Source organism: Pempheris klunzingeri, chromosome 10 (genome assembly GCF_042242105.1).
Source record: "Pempheris klunzingeri isolate RE-2024b chromosome 10, fPemKlu1.hap1, whole genome shotgun sequence".
Taxonomy (NCBI): Eukaryota; Metazoa; Chordata; class Actinopteri; order Acropomatiformes; family Pempheridae; genus Pempheris; species Pempheris klunzingeri.
In genome coordinates, this window is record NC_092021.1 from 24,380,136 (window position 1) to 24,398,757 (window position 18,622).

Sequence of the window (18,622 nt, forward strand, 5' to 3'; positions counted from 1 at the left end):
ACAATCAAGCAAATCCTCCTCAGAAACGGAAGTCGCATTGATAAAGAGCTCATTAAGAACCATTCAATCAGAAGCCAATTTACTAATTACCCTCTTCTCTGGTTAATTGTCTCACAATATGGCTGCACTATGTTGGTAAAAACAAAATCGTGTAGACTGGAGCACTTACACTAATTGCCATCCAAGTAGCGCGGAAGGAGGTTGGAGTTTGGAGGCGGGAGGTGCGACGCCTCCAAAAACAACTCACGCACAACTACATTTCCCAAGAAGCCTTGCGCCGTGTCCAAGAATCCGTGGAAAACCGATTGCGCCTGCGTACCCAGACGTGGCAACGGCATCATGGCCTCTTGGAAGCGCTTCGGGAGTCGGATGAGAGAGGCGAAAATGTTCATGCTGGTGCTGCTGGTGAGTCCAACCGTCTCCTTCTGCGTGGCGTGAAAACCGCTGCGGGTTTTTCACGCCACGTCTCGTTTGCGCTGCGGAGGCTCGTTCGTGCGCGCGGAGGAAGTGGGGGGGAGAAAAACAATCCAGCCCGAGCTTCTCTCCACCGCTTCCCCTTAGCTCAAGTGTCCGTGCAGGGGAGGTAAAGTTGACAGCCCTTGACTGAACTTGGCGCTCGGATGTGATGTGTAGCTGCAGCTTTTTGCGGGTGTGTGTGTGTGTGTGTGTGTGTGTGTGTGTGTGGCGCAGGTAGAATCGGTGCACATGTTTGCAGCTGACTGCCAACCAGGAGCGGCTTCTCTGGCGGCCAGCGAGTCGCCGGGGTCCCCTCCCCTGTGCCCGAGCCATAACTGAGGTCCAGGATGAAACGAGGAGCTAACGGAGCCTTCCTCTGTAGCCCTCATCATCATCATCATCATCATCACACCTTCACCTTGAGAAGCCTTCTGCTGCTTCAGGCTCCGGGTTGGCACCTTCACACCAACACAAGCGGCACTTTGAGAAAGTCATCCAGAAGAGTCCGCACAGGAAAAGTGCAGCCTGCAAACTTGCACCAAAGTTACTGCACTTGCGTGAGTCAGAGGTGCAGCAGCCCTCCGAAGTCATGTGGCCGCAGAAACTAATCCCAACTCACCGGTTTACAACAAGGCTGCAGCAAACTGTTGGTGTTTCTCTAACTTGATGTTTATTCTATGAATTGTGCTTCAGTGGAGGCAAAGGTGACTCTTCAAATATGTTTATATAGCTAATAAGAGATAAGAGGGACTTTATTTATCCAACAGTGGGGACATATAACAGAAAAGGTGCCGAAACAAGAGATATAACAAATATAGAAATATGGGAAAATATCAAACGCTATTACACAAAATCTTCTATTCACATAGCAGACGTCTCGTATTCACGCTCGATGGATGACATAAAAGACTGCATAAGTCTCTTGTAAATATTCCAAACACAAGGTCCTCTTATGTAGCTATTCCTGGAGCTCTCGACCGTGTCCTCCAGACTTCATCCGAGCTCGTGTTCAAGTGCGTTTTGTGCACCGCAGCGCACTTTTTTCACGCAAGAGCAGGTTCAAGCTGAAAAAACTAATGCAGCCATTTTGGAGGCTGCAGTTTGTGGTGCTGTTGAGTTTGTGTTCTGCTACACTGGCAGGTCTTCCTATTATTTTGTCCACTCTATTTATAGCAGCGAGCGAAGGCTAAATAACAGAAACACTTGTCTGTGTAAGGCAGTGCTGTTACACCACAAACTACATCCTCCTAGTATGTAATATAATCCTAAATTAGACCCTTCAGGGAGGATTTACTGCAGGATTGTTCTGTTAGTTTTAGTTACGCATATCTAGTAAATTGGTAACAGATTATAAATATGCTGCTGCTGTTCTAAGCATCCAAAGTTCCCATTCATTTAAGCATGTTATGAAATCCTTTAACTGCCTCCTGAAATGGTCTTGACGTAATCTATCACAGCGTTAAAGTGCTGCTGTGTGGAAACACAGTGCAGGTTTTCATAATGCTCTTGTGGCTTCCTCTTTCAGTTCAACGCTGAGCTTAAATAATCAGAATCAGATTTAAGTTTTAATAGTTAAGTTGCCTCGGCGTATTGGTGCATAATCAAGTCTCAAGGAGTATGAGACAAAACATAATGATGTCTACTATATCTATTTAAAAAGATAGAAACTATCTGAATTAAGAAATAAAACCACCGAGGCAGCCATCTTGGATCCATACATGGAAGACAATGGCAATTAATCTGTCACTTATTATTTTCATTAATGAATCAGTTGTTTTGTTTGTGTAAAATGTCAGAAAATGGTGAAAAATGTCATTATCAGATGTCATTTTTGTCCACAACTCAGTTTATATTCAGTTTACTGTCACAGAGGAGTCAAGCCACTAGAAGATATTCACATTTAAGACGCTGGAATCAGAGGATTTCTCACTCTTCGGTGATTAATCGCTTATCAAAGTAATAAAGAGAAATTGTAGCAGCTCTAGGAAAAATGGAAATGATCAGCAGATATATAAAAAGATTTGTAGTAAAATGAATGAATAGTTTCCCTTTGTGAGAGCCAGCTGTGTAATATGTGTCACATTCATGCCCCCGTGGATTTTCCTGCTCTGCTTCCTGTTGAGCAGCAGCCTCTACAAACACGGGTGGAGCTCGGGCGTGAACTCTGTGTGCATTTGGACGGTGACACTATCTGATAGTTTGGCACCGTGTCAGAACTCACCGGATCTGAAAATGAGAATATTTGTTCCTGCTTCACAGCTGACGTGTCTGACCCGTCTGGATGTTTGTGTGTCACTGTCCCAAACCATGAGGCCTTCGCTGTGCGCGCATACCCACGGCAAACTCACAGTTACAGCATCTGTCACATCGTCGGATAAGTTAAGAGCTCGTGAACGTGAACTGACGTCTGTAGCACGAGAATCCGAATCCTCACGTGGACACTGTGACGAGTTGTGAAGCAACTGAGTGGATACGTGTGATTTACGTGGGAATCTTGATCATCATTTAATCATTTTCAAAGCAGAAAAGCAGAAAATGACACTAATTACTCGATTTCTGCATCTCGGTGTGAAGATTTGCTGTTTGGTTTCATTGTAGAATGAATGTGTTTTAGGTTTTGAGACTTCTGGTCTGAGAGAAGTTGAATTTTGAATTAGTCACCTTGGACCCTCATGTTATAGAGCAAGTGATTAACAGAAAGACTGTGAGGTCAAGTAATTGATTAAGGCCGTGCTAATTATGACACATGAGTGCTGCTATAATGGCAGGATGACCTGGTCTGTGTCACCTGTGCTGTCTGTGGACGGGGGGGGGGCATGTTCACCATGTTTGCACTGGTGCAGTAGGTGTGGAGGGACTAAAGCACTGCAGCACTTAGAGGGCAGCTGTCTGGGTGGTGGAGGCCTGCCTGTCAAAACAATTTAATCTAACACACACACACACACACTGTCTTCCCATGGCCGGTAAAGACAAAATGTTGTCTCCCCGTCAGTGGTTTTACAGGCCAGAATAATCGATATGTGACCCTACCTGTTCTCGGTGACATTTTGTTTACACACTCAGAGAGTTTGCAGGGTTAGCAGCCCTGGAGGGGGGGGGGGGAGCGCCAGCGCCACTTATTGATTTGTCCCCCAAAACAGCTTTTACTGGCATTTGGTGTTCAGCATGTGTTTGAGCCGCTGTCATAATCACATTTAAACAAAGGTCCACCTGTGTCTGCTACCTGTGCAGCTACAGGAACAACCCACTATTCCTCAAACAGACAGGTTGGTGTTTGGGAAATGTAACATTTATTATTGGCAAACTGATGAATGCCTCTTGTTTTAAGAGCTGCTGTTTATTTTGATAGTTTCTTTTTAATAATCGAGCTACTGATTTATTACTGATAATCTGTAAATTGTGCAGAGCAGAAGCTGTGATGTCAACACTACAAAGATTCATAGTTTGAATTAATATGAAACAGAAAAAGCAACAGATCCTCATATTTGAGAAGCTGGAGCCTGTAAATGTTTAATTTTAGGTTTAACAAAGGACTGATCACTTATCAGAATTATTGACAATAACTTTCTGGCAATAATCTGATCAATCTATCAATATATGTAATCTTTCAGCTTTGCCATTGGTAAAAATAGCTTTACCAAATGTGGATATAATTAATTACAGCACACCTCAAATGATATGAAATAGAAAAAGACAATTTGTTGGTCTAATCAAGCTACATGCTATAAGTTTACATATTTATAATTCTACTTAAATAAATCTACAGCAGATCCACTTGGAGCTTCCGTCTACAACTACAGTGGCAGAAAGCTTTACAAACTTTACATTAACAAGTGCAAACTATTAAATAAGGCTCTTACCTGTAAGCTGCTGAGTCCACAGGAATGCAGTAATTAAGCTAAACTAGGCCAATCTCAACTCTCAGGATTACCATCAAACTGCACGCAGCCATTAATCCAAATGAATAAAACAACATATCCAGTAGCGTTGGACTTCCAGATAAGGCCTTCATGAGCTTGTAAACAGGGTAAAGCGTTAGATTCCCTTTAAATTGACTTACTGTATGTGATTGGCATTCCTGATGATGATTATATCCTCAGAAGCTGAGCGTGTGCACACTTTTAAATCACTTTTTAAGTCCAACAGAAGAAACTTTTCAAATGTTAGATGTTTAATCACATGCAGTTGTATCAAAGTCCAAAATTAGGATTTTTAAATCCAGTAAATGCCTGATTAAAGAAAGTAAACAGGACTGTGAATCAGACTAGATATTTAATTGCACCTTGCAGGGCTTGCACACATTTTGGTCGGTGCTAGAAATGTATTGAGGTTCGATAATCAGGCTTATCCCACGACTGCGGCTCGGTGGCACGTTAGTAGGCAGAGCGTCTCCCCTGACTAACATCGCTGATGGCTGAAATGCGATAGTTGCTAAAGCTGCTAATTGATTGCCCCTCTGCTCATTTGAGAGCTAAGAAGCCTCTAAATCAGCGCACTGTGTGTGTTATCGGCTGCTGCGTGGCTTCCTTTACAATGAGCCGGTCCACACACTCCAACACACACCTGACTGGCTCATTAGTCAGACGAAACTCAAGGCAAGTGCTTGACAAACACTGGTGTAATTTGTGCTGATTCAGTGCTGCCCCTAGAACTGGATGCCATTTATTAAGCAGATTTGTCACAGCAGATGGAGGGTGTGGGCCCGCCGGCAGGGGCCAGGCACCTGCTGCTTAGTAAGCGCCACATTTCTTACAGCAACGTGACGGGACATACCTTTATGGCAGATATGGAAGGTCAATGTATAAAGCACCAGCAGACTTCCTCAGAGTGCCGAGCTCCAGTTTGTCCTGCACAGTTGTAATCACAAAATGCCCGTTTCGAAGAGTTATCACACTCTTGGTTGTGGCATAAGCGATGCTGAAAGAATTTCAGGCGGATTGTAATTCCTCTATGAGAACGGGAGACGCTGCATTCGCTTCGTGCCAGGTGACATTTAAACTGTTGTTTTACTGTGAGCTGGCAGCGTTTGTGGCATTTGACTCCAGCCTGAGCGCGGCTGCAACGCTGAGGCCTCTCCACTACACTGGCAGGCTGATTTACTCTGATAATATTGGCTGATCAATGATGTATCAGTATCACTGTATACACCTCATTCACCATAACCCTGCAGGGAATCCTCCTGTTATGAAGGTTATCATGTCGTTTCTTTGCTGTTTTAAGGAGGTTTTAGAGCCGTAGATTGTGGTGTTCCTGATTTAAACTGTGTTGTCAGAGCTTGGTATCATATTATTACATGTGCTGAAGTACTAGAAACTTTTTTGTGTTTGTTTTTTTTCTATTGTAATGATTTTGCTATTCCTTTCCTTGTTAAGAATAAGGATATTTTCACATTGTTCACATTTATTCATTGAATTGTGGCTGAATCAAGTTGTGGTCACCGAGATTAAATCGATAAAAGAAAAATAAGCATTACTCTCGAATGGAATTGCCTGCTTGAGTAATAGAATCGCAGCTTAAGCCAGTGAATTCACAGCTCCTGATATACTCGGGTGAGAAAATGCTGGTTTCCTGCGCCTTGTTTCGTGTTGCTCTCTCTCATTTAGCATCCGTGATGGAGCCCCACACTGGTGCAACTGTGTGAAGAATGTGTACCAAACCGTGCCGCTCTCCTTGTGTCTCATCTCCATTGATCTGCTTTGTACCAGTGAAGCTGCCCCCCCCCCCAGTAGTGTGCACTGGAGAGGTAGTGATAATGGGGAGAGACGGTGTTGGTAAGGTATTCACCATTATAATGTCCTCTCATAGTGATGGCAGAGCAGAGGGAGCCTCCGGGGCTGCTGTTTTACACGGCTCAATAATCGGTAGTCATTGTTGGGGATGGAGGGAGAGATCAGCGAAGCAAAGATGTTGTCCTCAAGTCAATAACTAACCGTAAAGAATCTACTCCATGGCGTACATTATATCTAACCTCATTCATAGAGCTGTTCTGTGCATCTTCATACAGCGAGTTTAATAACCTGTTGACACATTTCAGCTGTTCTGACATTGATTATTTTCGACACTCTGCAGCAGCTCATGTCATGGTAACCTCTATTTCCTCCCCTTCCTCTGCATAAGGCTGCAGTGACGTCTGTCCATCCCATTCAACCTTCATGGCAACCACCAGCCCTAAAAAGTTTTTTGACGCCGAAGGCCAAATGACTTTCGCCCTTAAAATCACAAAATTCTTATTCTGCATACCACCCACATAGTAATGACACACAGCTGGTTGAAAAGTGTCCCTCAAAGGTGCTTTGGCTCTAATTCTGCCGTTTGCTTATCTGAGGGCACAGCAAACTCTTTGTCCTTGATTCCATAGAAGCAAATCCAGGAATATGCTCTTCTTTTCTTAAACTGGATCCATCGTGCACCCTCCTCCTCCTCCGTTTTTTGATCCATTGTGCAGGTTTCACGAGTTACAAGAGCTTTAAGTGGAACACAATATACAATGAGGCTCCAGAGCTTCCACCTAAAAATACCATTGAATGTAAGGTTTTGAACACATTCATCAGTGACAAAAATGTACATTAAAGCGGCGGTTATTTTTGCTTTTAGTTTATTCAAACTTCCTTTTAAACTTGGGGCAAAGAATCCAAAACGTTTTGAGCAGATTTTATTGTAGAAAAGAAGGTTATGTATACGTCCTGGGCTTAAAAGAAGAAGAGAAGCTGTGCAGAAACTCCATGGGATGAAACTGTGTGTGAGCTGAAGATTGAGAGACGACCAGACAAGTGTTTTGATTAAGACTTCTGTGATCAGATAAAAAAGTGAGTCGCGCTCTGTAGTTTATCATCACTTGCTCGCATTTATCATTTGCAGTTCAAGTTGAGAAATTGCCATTGTACAAGGCGGGCAGCCCCAGAAGCACCAGCGCATGAAAACACATCAGTTTCTCATCACAACAGTTTTTTTTTTTTCATCTTTTAATTTGTGTTGCTTCCACTCTTCGTATCATCTGAATGCACTCAACGCTACAACGCCGCTCTGCTGGATTCCTGTTTGCTATTTTAGCTGCCTGTGCGTGAGCTTCATTGTAATAAAACTGCATCTGAATGCGCCTGTCACTTGTGATGCCGTGTGGGGAAACTGTCAGCGCAGTCTAGTTATTTCTATTATTGTTCGTCTGTCACTGAAAGATGACGCGCGCTTTAGTTGGTGGAAGAATCGCATTGTATCGCAGCTATCAATGGTTGTTGGCTTGACGACAGCACGAGTGTCATTCTCTGCTGCCTCCAATATAGATGCCGGTATCAGCTGATACGTTTCATGCTACAAGAAGTACTTAAAAATCTGTCTGTTTGCTCGTTAATACGCCTAAGTTGTCACATCAAGTCATATTTATTTATATGGCCCAATATTGCAAATTTGCCTGCAGGGGCTTTACAATCTGTACACTATATTATACAACACCCTCCAAAAACTCTTTCAACTGGGAAGAAATTGAAGATCAGTTCTTCAATTCTTTATAATTATATATGAAGAGTTTTTTCCTGGAGGACGTTGATTGACCTCGGATGTTGCGACACAGACCTGAGCCACATGACCTTCTCTCCTCCACGGAAACCTGGTAAAGGGCAGACCACACAGACTTAGACGAGCAAAGCTCAAGTACACCATTCACAGAGAGCACACACAGAGGGACAGAGAGACAAGGACACCACGTAGAGAGAGACGAGAGGAGAGAGTATCTCCTGATGCTAATAAATCCAGATCCAGACTGTGTTATAAGCAGGAAGGTTGCTCCACGGTAAGGCTGCACGGTGGGAAGAGCTCCTGCAGCCTGCTGATGATGTTTTAACTCCGTGGACAGATAGGATCACTGTATTCCAGGAGCAGAGAGCACGGGTGGAATATAAGCTTTGAGGAGATTAGACGGTTATGAAGGGCCGTTTCTGTGCCATCACAAGCATCTTAAAGTCTGATCTGACATGAGTTGAGTGCCAATGAAGAAAAGGTGGTGTAATATAAGTGGTTATCTGTGGTTGTTTTTCAGATTCGTGCATTACTAGTGGTCAGCTCACAGTCTGCTCAGTACCCACAGCTCATCAATACTGTAAACAGGCTGTGACAATTGGAGACTCCTTATTTATCTCTCTACGGCAATGGTTTCTGCTAAAACAGCAGTTTACAAAAATAAATCAGCTCTTTTGTAAGCAGTAGCCATGGTAGAAATAACCGATTCAATTAGTGCAGCGGCAGAAAAGTTCATGAAGTGATTGCTCTTTAGTTTAAAATGGGGATGAACTCACAATGTTTTGTTTCTGAGGTCTTTGCATCGGTTAAATCTGATTTATTATCACCACCGGCCTTAAACTGTCAAGATCATGTGTTTAAAGACTGACACTCCTAGAAACATTTGGTCTAATAATCCCAAACCAAAGATGTTATAATCCACTAAGTTAAACACGATACAACATGAATAAAGGTCTGTTTCTGGAATAGCAGCCGACATGTTGACTGTTTCTCTGCCTTATTTCTAAGCAGCAGATTAAAGATTAAGGTCTCAGCTATAGATAAATATGTTTTAATGGACTCAGATGTTTTCAAAAATCAGGTGATTCATGATTAAAGTCGTGTTGTGCATTTGTTTTCCAAAACAAATGTGTACTTTTTTACTCACTTTTTAATTTAATTCATGATTAGCTGTTTGCTTATGAGGAACCGAAGAAAGAGAATTTAACTCTGTAACATCATGAATCAGATCATGTTTAATGGCACTGCATCGCAGCAGAGGTGAACTGTATCTTCATGTGTATTTTTAAGGTATCACATTGGCCTCACAGGTCCCTCGCAACCAGATCTTTATCTTTGTTAAACTAAGACCAAATTCCCTCTTCGCTTTGCTGTTAGACTGATTTTGTTAAATTAGGATCTCCATTAAAAATCTGTCTCTGGAGTATCAAACATTTACCGGCTGAGATGCCGAGAGGTCGCTCTGTATCCACGATGGATTTATCGCAGTTATGAGTACCATAGGTGAGCCAGAGTCTCAACAAAAACAAGGTCCATAAAAACCTTAAAAACTCCAAAGCCCTGCTGGAAGAAGCAGCATACAGTATTTATTGATTTATTAGAGGAGTAAGTGTTCTTTGGATTGGAACGAACTGAGTGTGGGTGGGCCGGTGCTGGATAAGAGGATTGTACTGCTGGAGAGGTTGGAGATGTCTGTTTTTAACGTGTGTTGACATGTTGCTGTTTGCTGTAACTCTGGGTCGCTATTGGTTCCTGTTATATTTTCTGCAAATTAGTAAGCTCCACACTTGAGAGAGGATGGGAGGTGAGTGCTGAGTGGAGTTCTCCTTTAAGCACCCTCAGAAACCCTGAATATGCTTGTATATCTAGACCAGATTAAGGTCATATTGTAAATATAATTGTGCTCTCCTCCATTTAAGGCATTGACACAAAAGCAAGATCATTTAGTTGATATTTGGATCCATGATTAAGCTCCACGATGCACCTCATCACTTTTCTGTGCTGTGAACCATTCTGCCGTCTAATATTTTCTCTTCCCCCGTCACTATTATCGCCTAAAGGCACCAATTTAAGCTGTTGCCACTTTAGCTTGTCATTGCTTGAGACCAGAAGGAAAATTGTAGCAAATGTTTCAATATTTAGGGAGAGCGTGAGCAATTAAGTAAGAATCCCGCTCAGTTTGCATCATTAAATCTTTCTAGATGGCCATCAAGCATCACATTTCCTGTCTCGCTTGGATAAGTAAGACAGCCTGCCATCTCTTCTCATCTCTTCCTAATCTCGCCCGCGGCTCCTCGCTGTCATAACCGCCGAATGTCCTCCTATGCAGACAAGTGTCACCTAGCCAGCCTCTAATTAGCCCAGTCTTCGTAATGTTGTTCCCGTGGGTCCCACGCCGAACTCTGACACAGCTTGTTTTTGTCTTACATCAGCCTAATCTGACTCGTGCACTGACTGCAAGTGACAAAACAGAAACAGATCAACACCTCAGCTCAACAGAAATAATACTTAGTTACACTGATAATGTGTCTCGAAGAGCATATAAAAGGAACTGGGCACTTAAATCGTGCAAAATGCGGTGCCTTAAGATTTCCATCAGCCTCGCCTTAGAGGAGCATCCAGTTGGGAATTAAAATTAGAAAATGAGCCTGACAGGTGCTTGTTTTAATTCCAGGTGACATCACTCATCAGGCAGGATCCGCTGAGCGAGCAGACGATGTTTGGTGTCTAATTTGGTTGTGCGCAGGCAGAAAGAAGGGGCTTTTTAATGAATGTTGATGGCACAGGGACGATTAGAATGCATGGAATTAACTTCATATGGCTCCAGTTTAATCAGTCTTTTTTTTTTTTTATTTAAATTTCCTAATTATCAATCTTTGCTTAAAGAGCAAGCCTCCCAATGTGGGCCTTGTATCCCATATTAGGGGTTTTACACTTTTAGCCCCAACACCAGTGTTTGGAAAGTCAGACTAATGATCCAGATGTACCCACCTGTGGCTCACTTTGAAGCCGCCTCCTGCACAGGCCGATGTCGGGAGCAGCATCCCGTCTCGTTTGTGCCACGGCGGCTGAAAAGAAACGACTTATTATATAAATGCGCTGAAGCTCTCGTATAGCTTTCTGTTATCAGTGTAAATATCAAGTTAAAACTTTTGATTTTGTTTATGGCAATTATGAGTCACAGCAAAGAGATAAGACAAGCAATCACAGCCTTCAGCCCCTGCTGACACCTAGTTCTTCTCATTTAGAGTTCTCTGGACTGCTGCAGCGTTATAAAACTGTAGCTCTGCCTCTGCATCAAACTCATTTAACTTCTATCAAACTCATACTGATATTTATTTGCCACATTCATTTCATAACAAGCTTTAAAGTTCAAAAACTTGGCACTGGCTCCTCGAGGTTTATTACCACCAACAGTGTGAATTTGTTGAGCAGAAGAAACAGCGTAGTGACAATTTTGCCTCCTTTAGAGCTTCACCAGAATTACAGCTGAAAGTGTAAAGCTTGTCTTTGAGGTTGGGCACTAAAGGAGAATCCACAGTGAAAATAGAAATGAGTTTGTTTGGAGGGCAGAAATGTGTCCGTGTGCTTTTATATGTATCTTGTGTAGAAATGGAATATCTGGCACGAGGAAAGGTCAGAGGATCATCCAAAATATTAGAAATCATCTTGTGGGGACTATGAATATACAACATCTGGCCACTAGTATTGCAACACTGTCTAAATAATAGACTCTTAAATTGGCATAATTTTGGTTTCAATGTGATCAAAGTATATGAAAGTGAAGTATACAGATCTGACCAGCTCTTTGCTGTGCTCATTCTTATGGACACATTTTGCTTGGTAACTAAAAACAGCCTTGATAATCAGCCCTGGTGCTGTCACATGACTGGTTTGGTAACAGGTGTGTGTGTGTGTGTGTGTGTGTGTCTCACCAGGTGTGGCTGCTGCCTGTGCTGGAGGCAGTGAAGGTGTCTCCTCTCATAGAGAAGGTCAGCGACCACAAAGACTTCAAGAAGCTGCTCAGGACGAGGACCAACGTTCTGGTGCTCTACACCAAGACAGGTAGGAGAAGACGGACGCCTGCTTAAAGAGGATGATGTAAAGAACATTTGTTTAGTTGTGGGAGGAATTTACTATGAGAGGTTTTATGTTATGTTTATGGTCTCATATGTAGAAGGACACAGTTGTGGTTGATCAGTGATAGTTTGTGACGAAGGAGGAGGCAGCGACATCAGTCCTGCTACACTATCATAGTAATGGCTCATGGATAATGCTTGTTTTATCTCATTGACTCTCAAACAGCCTGTCACTGCAGAGGTTGTTGCGGAGCACTGGAAAACCAAGTAGCTTAAAATAGATCACATCTGTTTGATAGACACGCAGCATGTTCGCCAATATGTGAGTGCCAGAATGAAAACTGTGATCAGATGTTTTATTTTATCCTTTTCTTGAGACAGTGAGGTGTGCTGTTGGTGCAGACGTCATCTCTTGCTCATATAAATGCATAATCGCAGATAATTATAATCATTTTATTACTTATTTAGAGGAGGTGAGTGTGGAAGTCAGTTACAGCAGTTAATACTGAGAACACTCTCTCCCCACATGATGGAACTGAAACTATATCATGTCACAGATGTAAGATGATATCTAAATACCATTTCCTTCACAATCATCCCATCAATCCTGACATAACGAACACAAACACACACTGATGGTGTAAGAGAACATAATAACATTTGTGCAGGTGGCTGTTTTCATTGGGATGTCACTATTTAAGACATGAGAGGTTTTATTGTCATTGTACAACTGTTAACAGCATTACAACGAAATTACGTTGGTACGCCCGGACATCAAGTCTAGAAATTAAAATATATATATAGATATATGAAAATAGATATCAATATCAAAAGGAAGAATTATCACAATCTTAAACAAAGAAATAATAAAAATACAAAGAAATAATAAAAATGACAAAGAAATAATAAAAATTTGCTTTGATAATTAAAATTTCTGTAATGGTGCAACATTAAAACACCACGTTAATTAAAATTCCTTTGGTGACCCTCTCTAATAAGTGCGGTCCTGTGGTTATCTGACATCATTCATCAGAAAACATTTTACCACAATACCTTAAGATGTATTTAGGATTAATGATTTGTGCAGCCTTAGCCTGCAGCCTCCTTTTTAAAGGGACGATCGCACCGGTCTTCTCGGTAATGAACTTGGAAATACGTATCTTTTAGAATTAGAACACGGTCGTGGAATAGAAAATAAAACACTCACGCAGTCAGACAGAGTTATTAAGAGCTGGTCTGCTTTCATTCTCATATATCTGGTGAGAGGAGGAAGGCACTCTGCAGGCTTGTAGACGGAGCTGCTTGATATTTCTAATTTTTCCCTTCCAGAGACCCTCAATGAGCAGCCGAGGACTCTCAGCCCCCCCCTCAGCCTTCAGATTTATCTGTTTTATAATTCATGGCCCACATCAGCCTGCGTAAGAGCATCGGATAAGAATTCCATATATCGAGCAATGGCTCTGATTGATCACCGGCCGCTCCGTCACACAGACATTCACCCTTTAAAGCCACCAAAGGGTGCCCCCCCCCCCCTCTCCATGCATGTGTTCTGCCACACTGGTTTAATGTTCTCCTCGCCGACCTCTGACCCGTCTGAAGTCAGATACATCCCTGATGAGTGATCAAACTTTATCTAGATCTACCACCGCCTCCTGCTCCATACATGGTAATAATACGCTGACATTGCATTGCCAGATGTTTTTGTTATAACGTGGTGCGAGGCGGGACCTGGGGGAGTCATGGCATTGCCCCTAAATCTAAATATAGCCTTGGCCTGAAGTGTTGAGAGGAATTGTTCTCTTTATGCAGCGAATAAAACACATCTGGTTTCAGGGGGAGTATAAAAATGATAGATTGTGTTACACGAGGACTAGAATATTACATGATGTTTACTTTACTCTCAGGAATCTACTTTGCTTGCCACATCTGATGAAAATCCGTAATATTACTGCGAGTGTTGTTGTAGCTGGTACAGTTTATTGCACACTAGTTTCTCCTCTTTCCGAACACAGAGAGCAAACTGCACAGCTCAGCTGTATTTTCTCTCTGACACAGTAGATTGCACAAGTCTCCAGTGGTCACAAACTCTCCGTGTCGTCCTTGAATGAGCTCACGCTTGATCTTCATAATGACTCGATATGATAGTAAGCAGCATGCAGCAGGTACAAGCTATAGTTCACCAAAACATACCTGCTGTGCTCCCCCCCCCCCCCCCCGCCCCCCCAGTTTGCTGAAAAGTTGGTCTGCTTCAGCAGAGTCTTTGTGTCTCATATAATCCTCCTGCTTAGTCACACTATTGTAAGATGTTGAAAGCTGATGTAACTTAAACTCCCTCCCTGAACCCATCTAGTGAAAGGTATTAGAGAACCCTCTTCCATCACCCCTCCATCCCAAACTCAGTGATCTCTTTCTTCTGCACTCGGTGCTTTAGCGAGACACTGAGCTCCACTGTAACTCAATTCCTCTTCGCTGTGTTTGACGTGACAGTGTCTTCTGTGTCTGGAGGATCTGGGCTGTCCTGGGCTATTGAGCGGTTTTGGTAACAAGGCTGACCATGTTTCTTTTCCCCTCTGTGTCTATAGCGACATCGGGGGACTCCCACCTGAAGCTGCTATCAGATGTGGCCCAGACAGTAAAAGGCCAAGGGACCATTGCCTGGGTCAACTGTGGGTAAGTAATGGGATGACTTTTAAAAAAGAAAAAAAAAGAAACGCTTTGCAGGACTTCTTCTCCCTCCATCACACCCATTGACTCCCTGTCTCTTTCAGCATTACGGCCTCTTTTGTCCAAGGAATTTTCTGACAACGCTTTTAAAGGCAGAACAATTTACACCTACCAAGAATGTCTGTGCTGCTCTCCATCAGCACAATTTATGGCTTTTCCACAGGGGTGTAAGTGGCCTTGTTCGACTGGGCCTATTGTACAGCAGCTCCACTCTTTTATTGGACCAATTGATGCTTTTGGTCTGAGGTGTTACATCTTTTTGTGCCATTTCAAGTCTCCCTTTTCTGTTCTTGTTTGTGTTTGTTTTGTCCTCAGCGGTAAATGATTGATAATAAAGGGACTCACTTAATGCTCAGCGGAGTTTCTCTGCCCTCTAAAGGAGAAGCCGAAGGATGAGGCTTCATGTTGGTCTTTTTCAGAGTTTCTGTATCTCTTTTTTTTATTTAAATGTGCTTATATGCCTCCCATAAAGATCTTTGATCAGTGGTGCCACTGATGTATGTAGTGCTGATATGATTAGTCAGTCTACGACACAACAGCTGGTTGTTCTTTAAAATGTTTGATACACAATACCACTTTGGCATCAACACCAAAAATTCCCTGTTTTAAAAGATATGAAAATGTTTTCTTCTAGAAAAGATTTTTTTTATAAATTTAATATTAGAAACAAAATTGGCTAAATTATCGTTTAAATCAGGAGCGCTGAACAATTAATTGACAACTATTTATTTCTTTATAAAAAAAAAAGTAGAAATGCTAAACAAAAATGTTGTATGTAACTTTAATAAACCTAATTTTGCCATTAATGTAATAGAAAATTGACAAAACAAGCCGTTTGAAAATGTCATCTTAAAATGGAAATTGTAAGGGTTATTTTTTTATTTAATGTAATTTTCATAGACCAAAGCATGAATAAATTAGTTGCTAATGAAAATATTAATTAGTTGCAGTTGTGCTTCACATAGTTATTGCTACAGACACAATTTGACCAATTTGCTCAACACCTAACCTTTGCCAACTGATAGAAAGTAATAACGAACATTATGAGAATGTCAAATATTTTCTAGTTCAAAAAGTCAATATTTGGGGGTTTTGGACTGTTGCTTGGACAAAAAAACACAATTTGAAGATGTCATATTCATCTCTTGGACTAAACAATCAGTCATTTAATCAAAAGGTAACCAACAGGGAACGATAACCGTCAGTCGCAGCACTCGACAACTTATTTTTCAAAGTATCTGGCGAGCAGCTTGCTCTGCTCCCCAGTGATGTGACATCGTCTTGTTGTTCTTTCAGCTCTTCCTGGTCTTCAGTTCCACTTTCTTTGTTTAATTTTTTTTTCTACCTGTCAACCCATCAACTACATGAACCGTCTTCTTCACCAGAGAGGAAAGAATGTATCGTATAACAGGAAGCGGTGAGGAAGGCACCAGGTCCCCTTTGACTTCTGGTGCTCATTGCAGCATTCACAATCTCTCTCAAGCTTATCCGGGATCGGAGACCAGGCGGACAGGAGGAAAGACAAACTGAACTCCAAACAGTCTGAAGAAATTGTCAGAACTGTTGGTGTCCACGTTTCTCTTCAAAAACACCCCATGACACGTCCTTTTTCACTGTTTACTTTTGACTCAGATACTTTTTTTTTTTGTCTGGGAGAGTGTGGTATCATCTCTCTCCCTCCTCCAACAACCCCAGCATGCTAGAGAGTGCACTAATGCTAAGCAGAGATTTATACTGGGCCAGATTCCTGCCAGGGGAGCCAGAGCGAGCCGGGTTCATCACTGCAGGACACATGGATCCGCTGCCAGGCTCTGTAACCAAGCATTGTGCTATTTGGCATATTTCTCCACCACCTCAAATGGGCCGGTTCCAAATCGAAGCTCCAGCTGCGAGCTCATGGTGGACAGAGGGAGAGAGAGTAAAGCGCATATCACAGCGTGAGAACGGTCAGCCCTGCCAAGGAAGAGGGCCACCAAGGCCAGAATGACACACTTTGAACAGATGACAGGGACCTGAGTGTTGGCCAACTGGGATCTGCCAGAGGGGTGGATGATCTCATACAGGAAGGGAGTACAGGACTGTGCTGCCCTGCTCCTTCATTCTCCTTGAAATTTACAACAGACACTGAACATGGTAAGAAACATGGTCTTATCTGGATCAATGGGAATCGCAGAGCACAAACAAGCACAGCATGGATTAGGATTTGTGTAAAAATTAAATGGCATGCAGGGCTTCATCCTCTTTGCACGATGAATCCATTATTAAGCCCTCATAAAAGGGCCTCTGTTGACTTTGGCCCAACTCGTAGTTTCTGCTCCAACTTTTTGAGCGCCGTCCTGCACCGTACAGAGCTGTGCACAGCGGCCGTGTCCTTTGCTAGTTGGATTTCACTTTATTATCAGAAAGTTCTTTTGAAATTAGTCCTGCATCTTCACCCACATTGTGTAAATGGCAAATAGGCCATCTGTGCGCCCATGGGTCTTGAACCGAGGTGTGGTCCAGCACATTGTTAGCACATCTTCAGGCAGTGGAAAGCCATTACACCACTGCTGTACTGCTGTACTAAAGGCACCTTATTCAGATAGGCAGATGAGTCTAGACAGGCGGCCTCACAATGCATCTACACTCCCGGACACTGTCGGTCTGCTCACTCATGCACGACCTGATCCTTTTCCTCAGAAGAAAACCGTTTGCTCCTCCAAGTTGCTGACTCATTGTGCTGCCACACCTGGCTGTTAGAGGGAACAGGAGATGGTGCTTGATTGGTTTAATTCATGTTATGCCCAAATGACACCTATGACTAATTAAGAGACTAGATACGGCCTCTGTGCGCCTTTTGCCCAGATTATACTGGGTTTACCCATTAACAGAGGAGGTGGACAAGCCCCAAATGCACTTTAGACTGTGTGCTAGATCGTTTAATGGTCTTAAAAGTGCTCCTGTTTTTAGACGTAACTATCTAACTAGATAAAATGTCACGCATAGAAGAAAAGGTAGGCCTCACTTCCCAGTGTAATAAAACTTTCGACATGTGTTGGCAAAGAGGGCAAAATGTTTTGGCTTCAAACATTTTTGGTGTGAAATGATTCTGCTTTTATTAAAACGTATTTTCACAAGTTATCTTCATTGAAATTCAAGTGCCTTTAAACCTCTATGGTCGTCCAACGGCTTGCTTTTCTTGCTCTGTCAGTCACAGTTAACCCTGTGAGTACAATGTTATCAGAACCAATTGCTCCAAAGTTCAGAGCCGAGTTCTGATTTAAAAAGTAGTTAAAAAAAAAAAAAGTAGTCATTTAAGTTTAGTAGCATGTAGTTCATATGGTGAATCCCTGCTAAACACATGATACTGTATAAACCCAAGAGAAGGCTGTACTGTAGGCGTTTGAACTATAGGAGTAGTAAAAGTAAAGTTTGTTTTATTTAAGCAAACATGGTTAATATGGACAAGTTTACTGAGCGTGAACCTTTTCTTCTCTGCCGTCACTTCACTGTCTTCTCTGAACGTTGTGTCTTCATCCCAACAAGACATAATTGGACAGTCGTCTCTCGTGGCGTCTACTGAATCTCTTCCCCCTCATCTGTTTGTCAGCACCTTAATAACTTCTCGTCAGCCTTCTCCCCTTGCTCGGCCTCCTCACTTTTTAGTTCACGGCCACTCTGCGGCGTTGGAGCTTTGGCGATGATGCATTAGCTAATGTTACCTCAGAGATGAATGCGCAGCAGATGTTGTCATCCGGAGGACGGGCCTCTGAGAAAAGCCATTCGTGGCCTTTGTTCTTTCTGCACTACACATCAGCCAGTGAGTCATTCTGACTTCCGTTTGTTCTTTGATTGAAGAGCACTGTTGTTTC

At 42.5% G+C, this 18,622-nt stretch overlaps 1 protein-coding gene across 1 annotated transcript in view; it reads left to right on the plus strand.

The window, feature by feature from the left end:
• The first annotated feature begins 331 nt into the window (after window positions 1–331).
• Window positions 332–18,622, plus strand: part of pdia5 (protein disulfide isomerase family A, member 5) — a 52,954-nt gene continuing 34,663 nt past the window's right edge. The window contains exons 1-3 of the mRNA XM_070837977.1: window positions 332–405; window positions 11,907–12,033; window positions 14,630–14,717. Coding sequence (XP_070694078.1) covers window positions 340–405; window positions 11,907–12,033; window positions 14,630–14,717 — 281 coding nt within the window. The 5' untranslated portion in view covers window positions 332–339. The remainder of the gene's footprint in view (window positions 406–11,906; window positions 12,034–14,629; window positions 14,718–18,622) is intronic.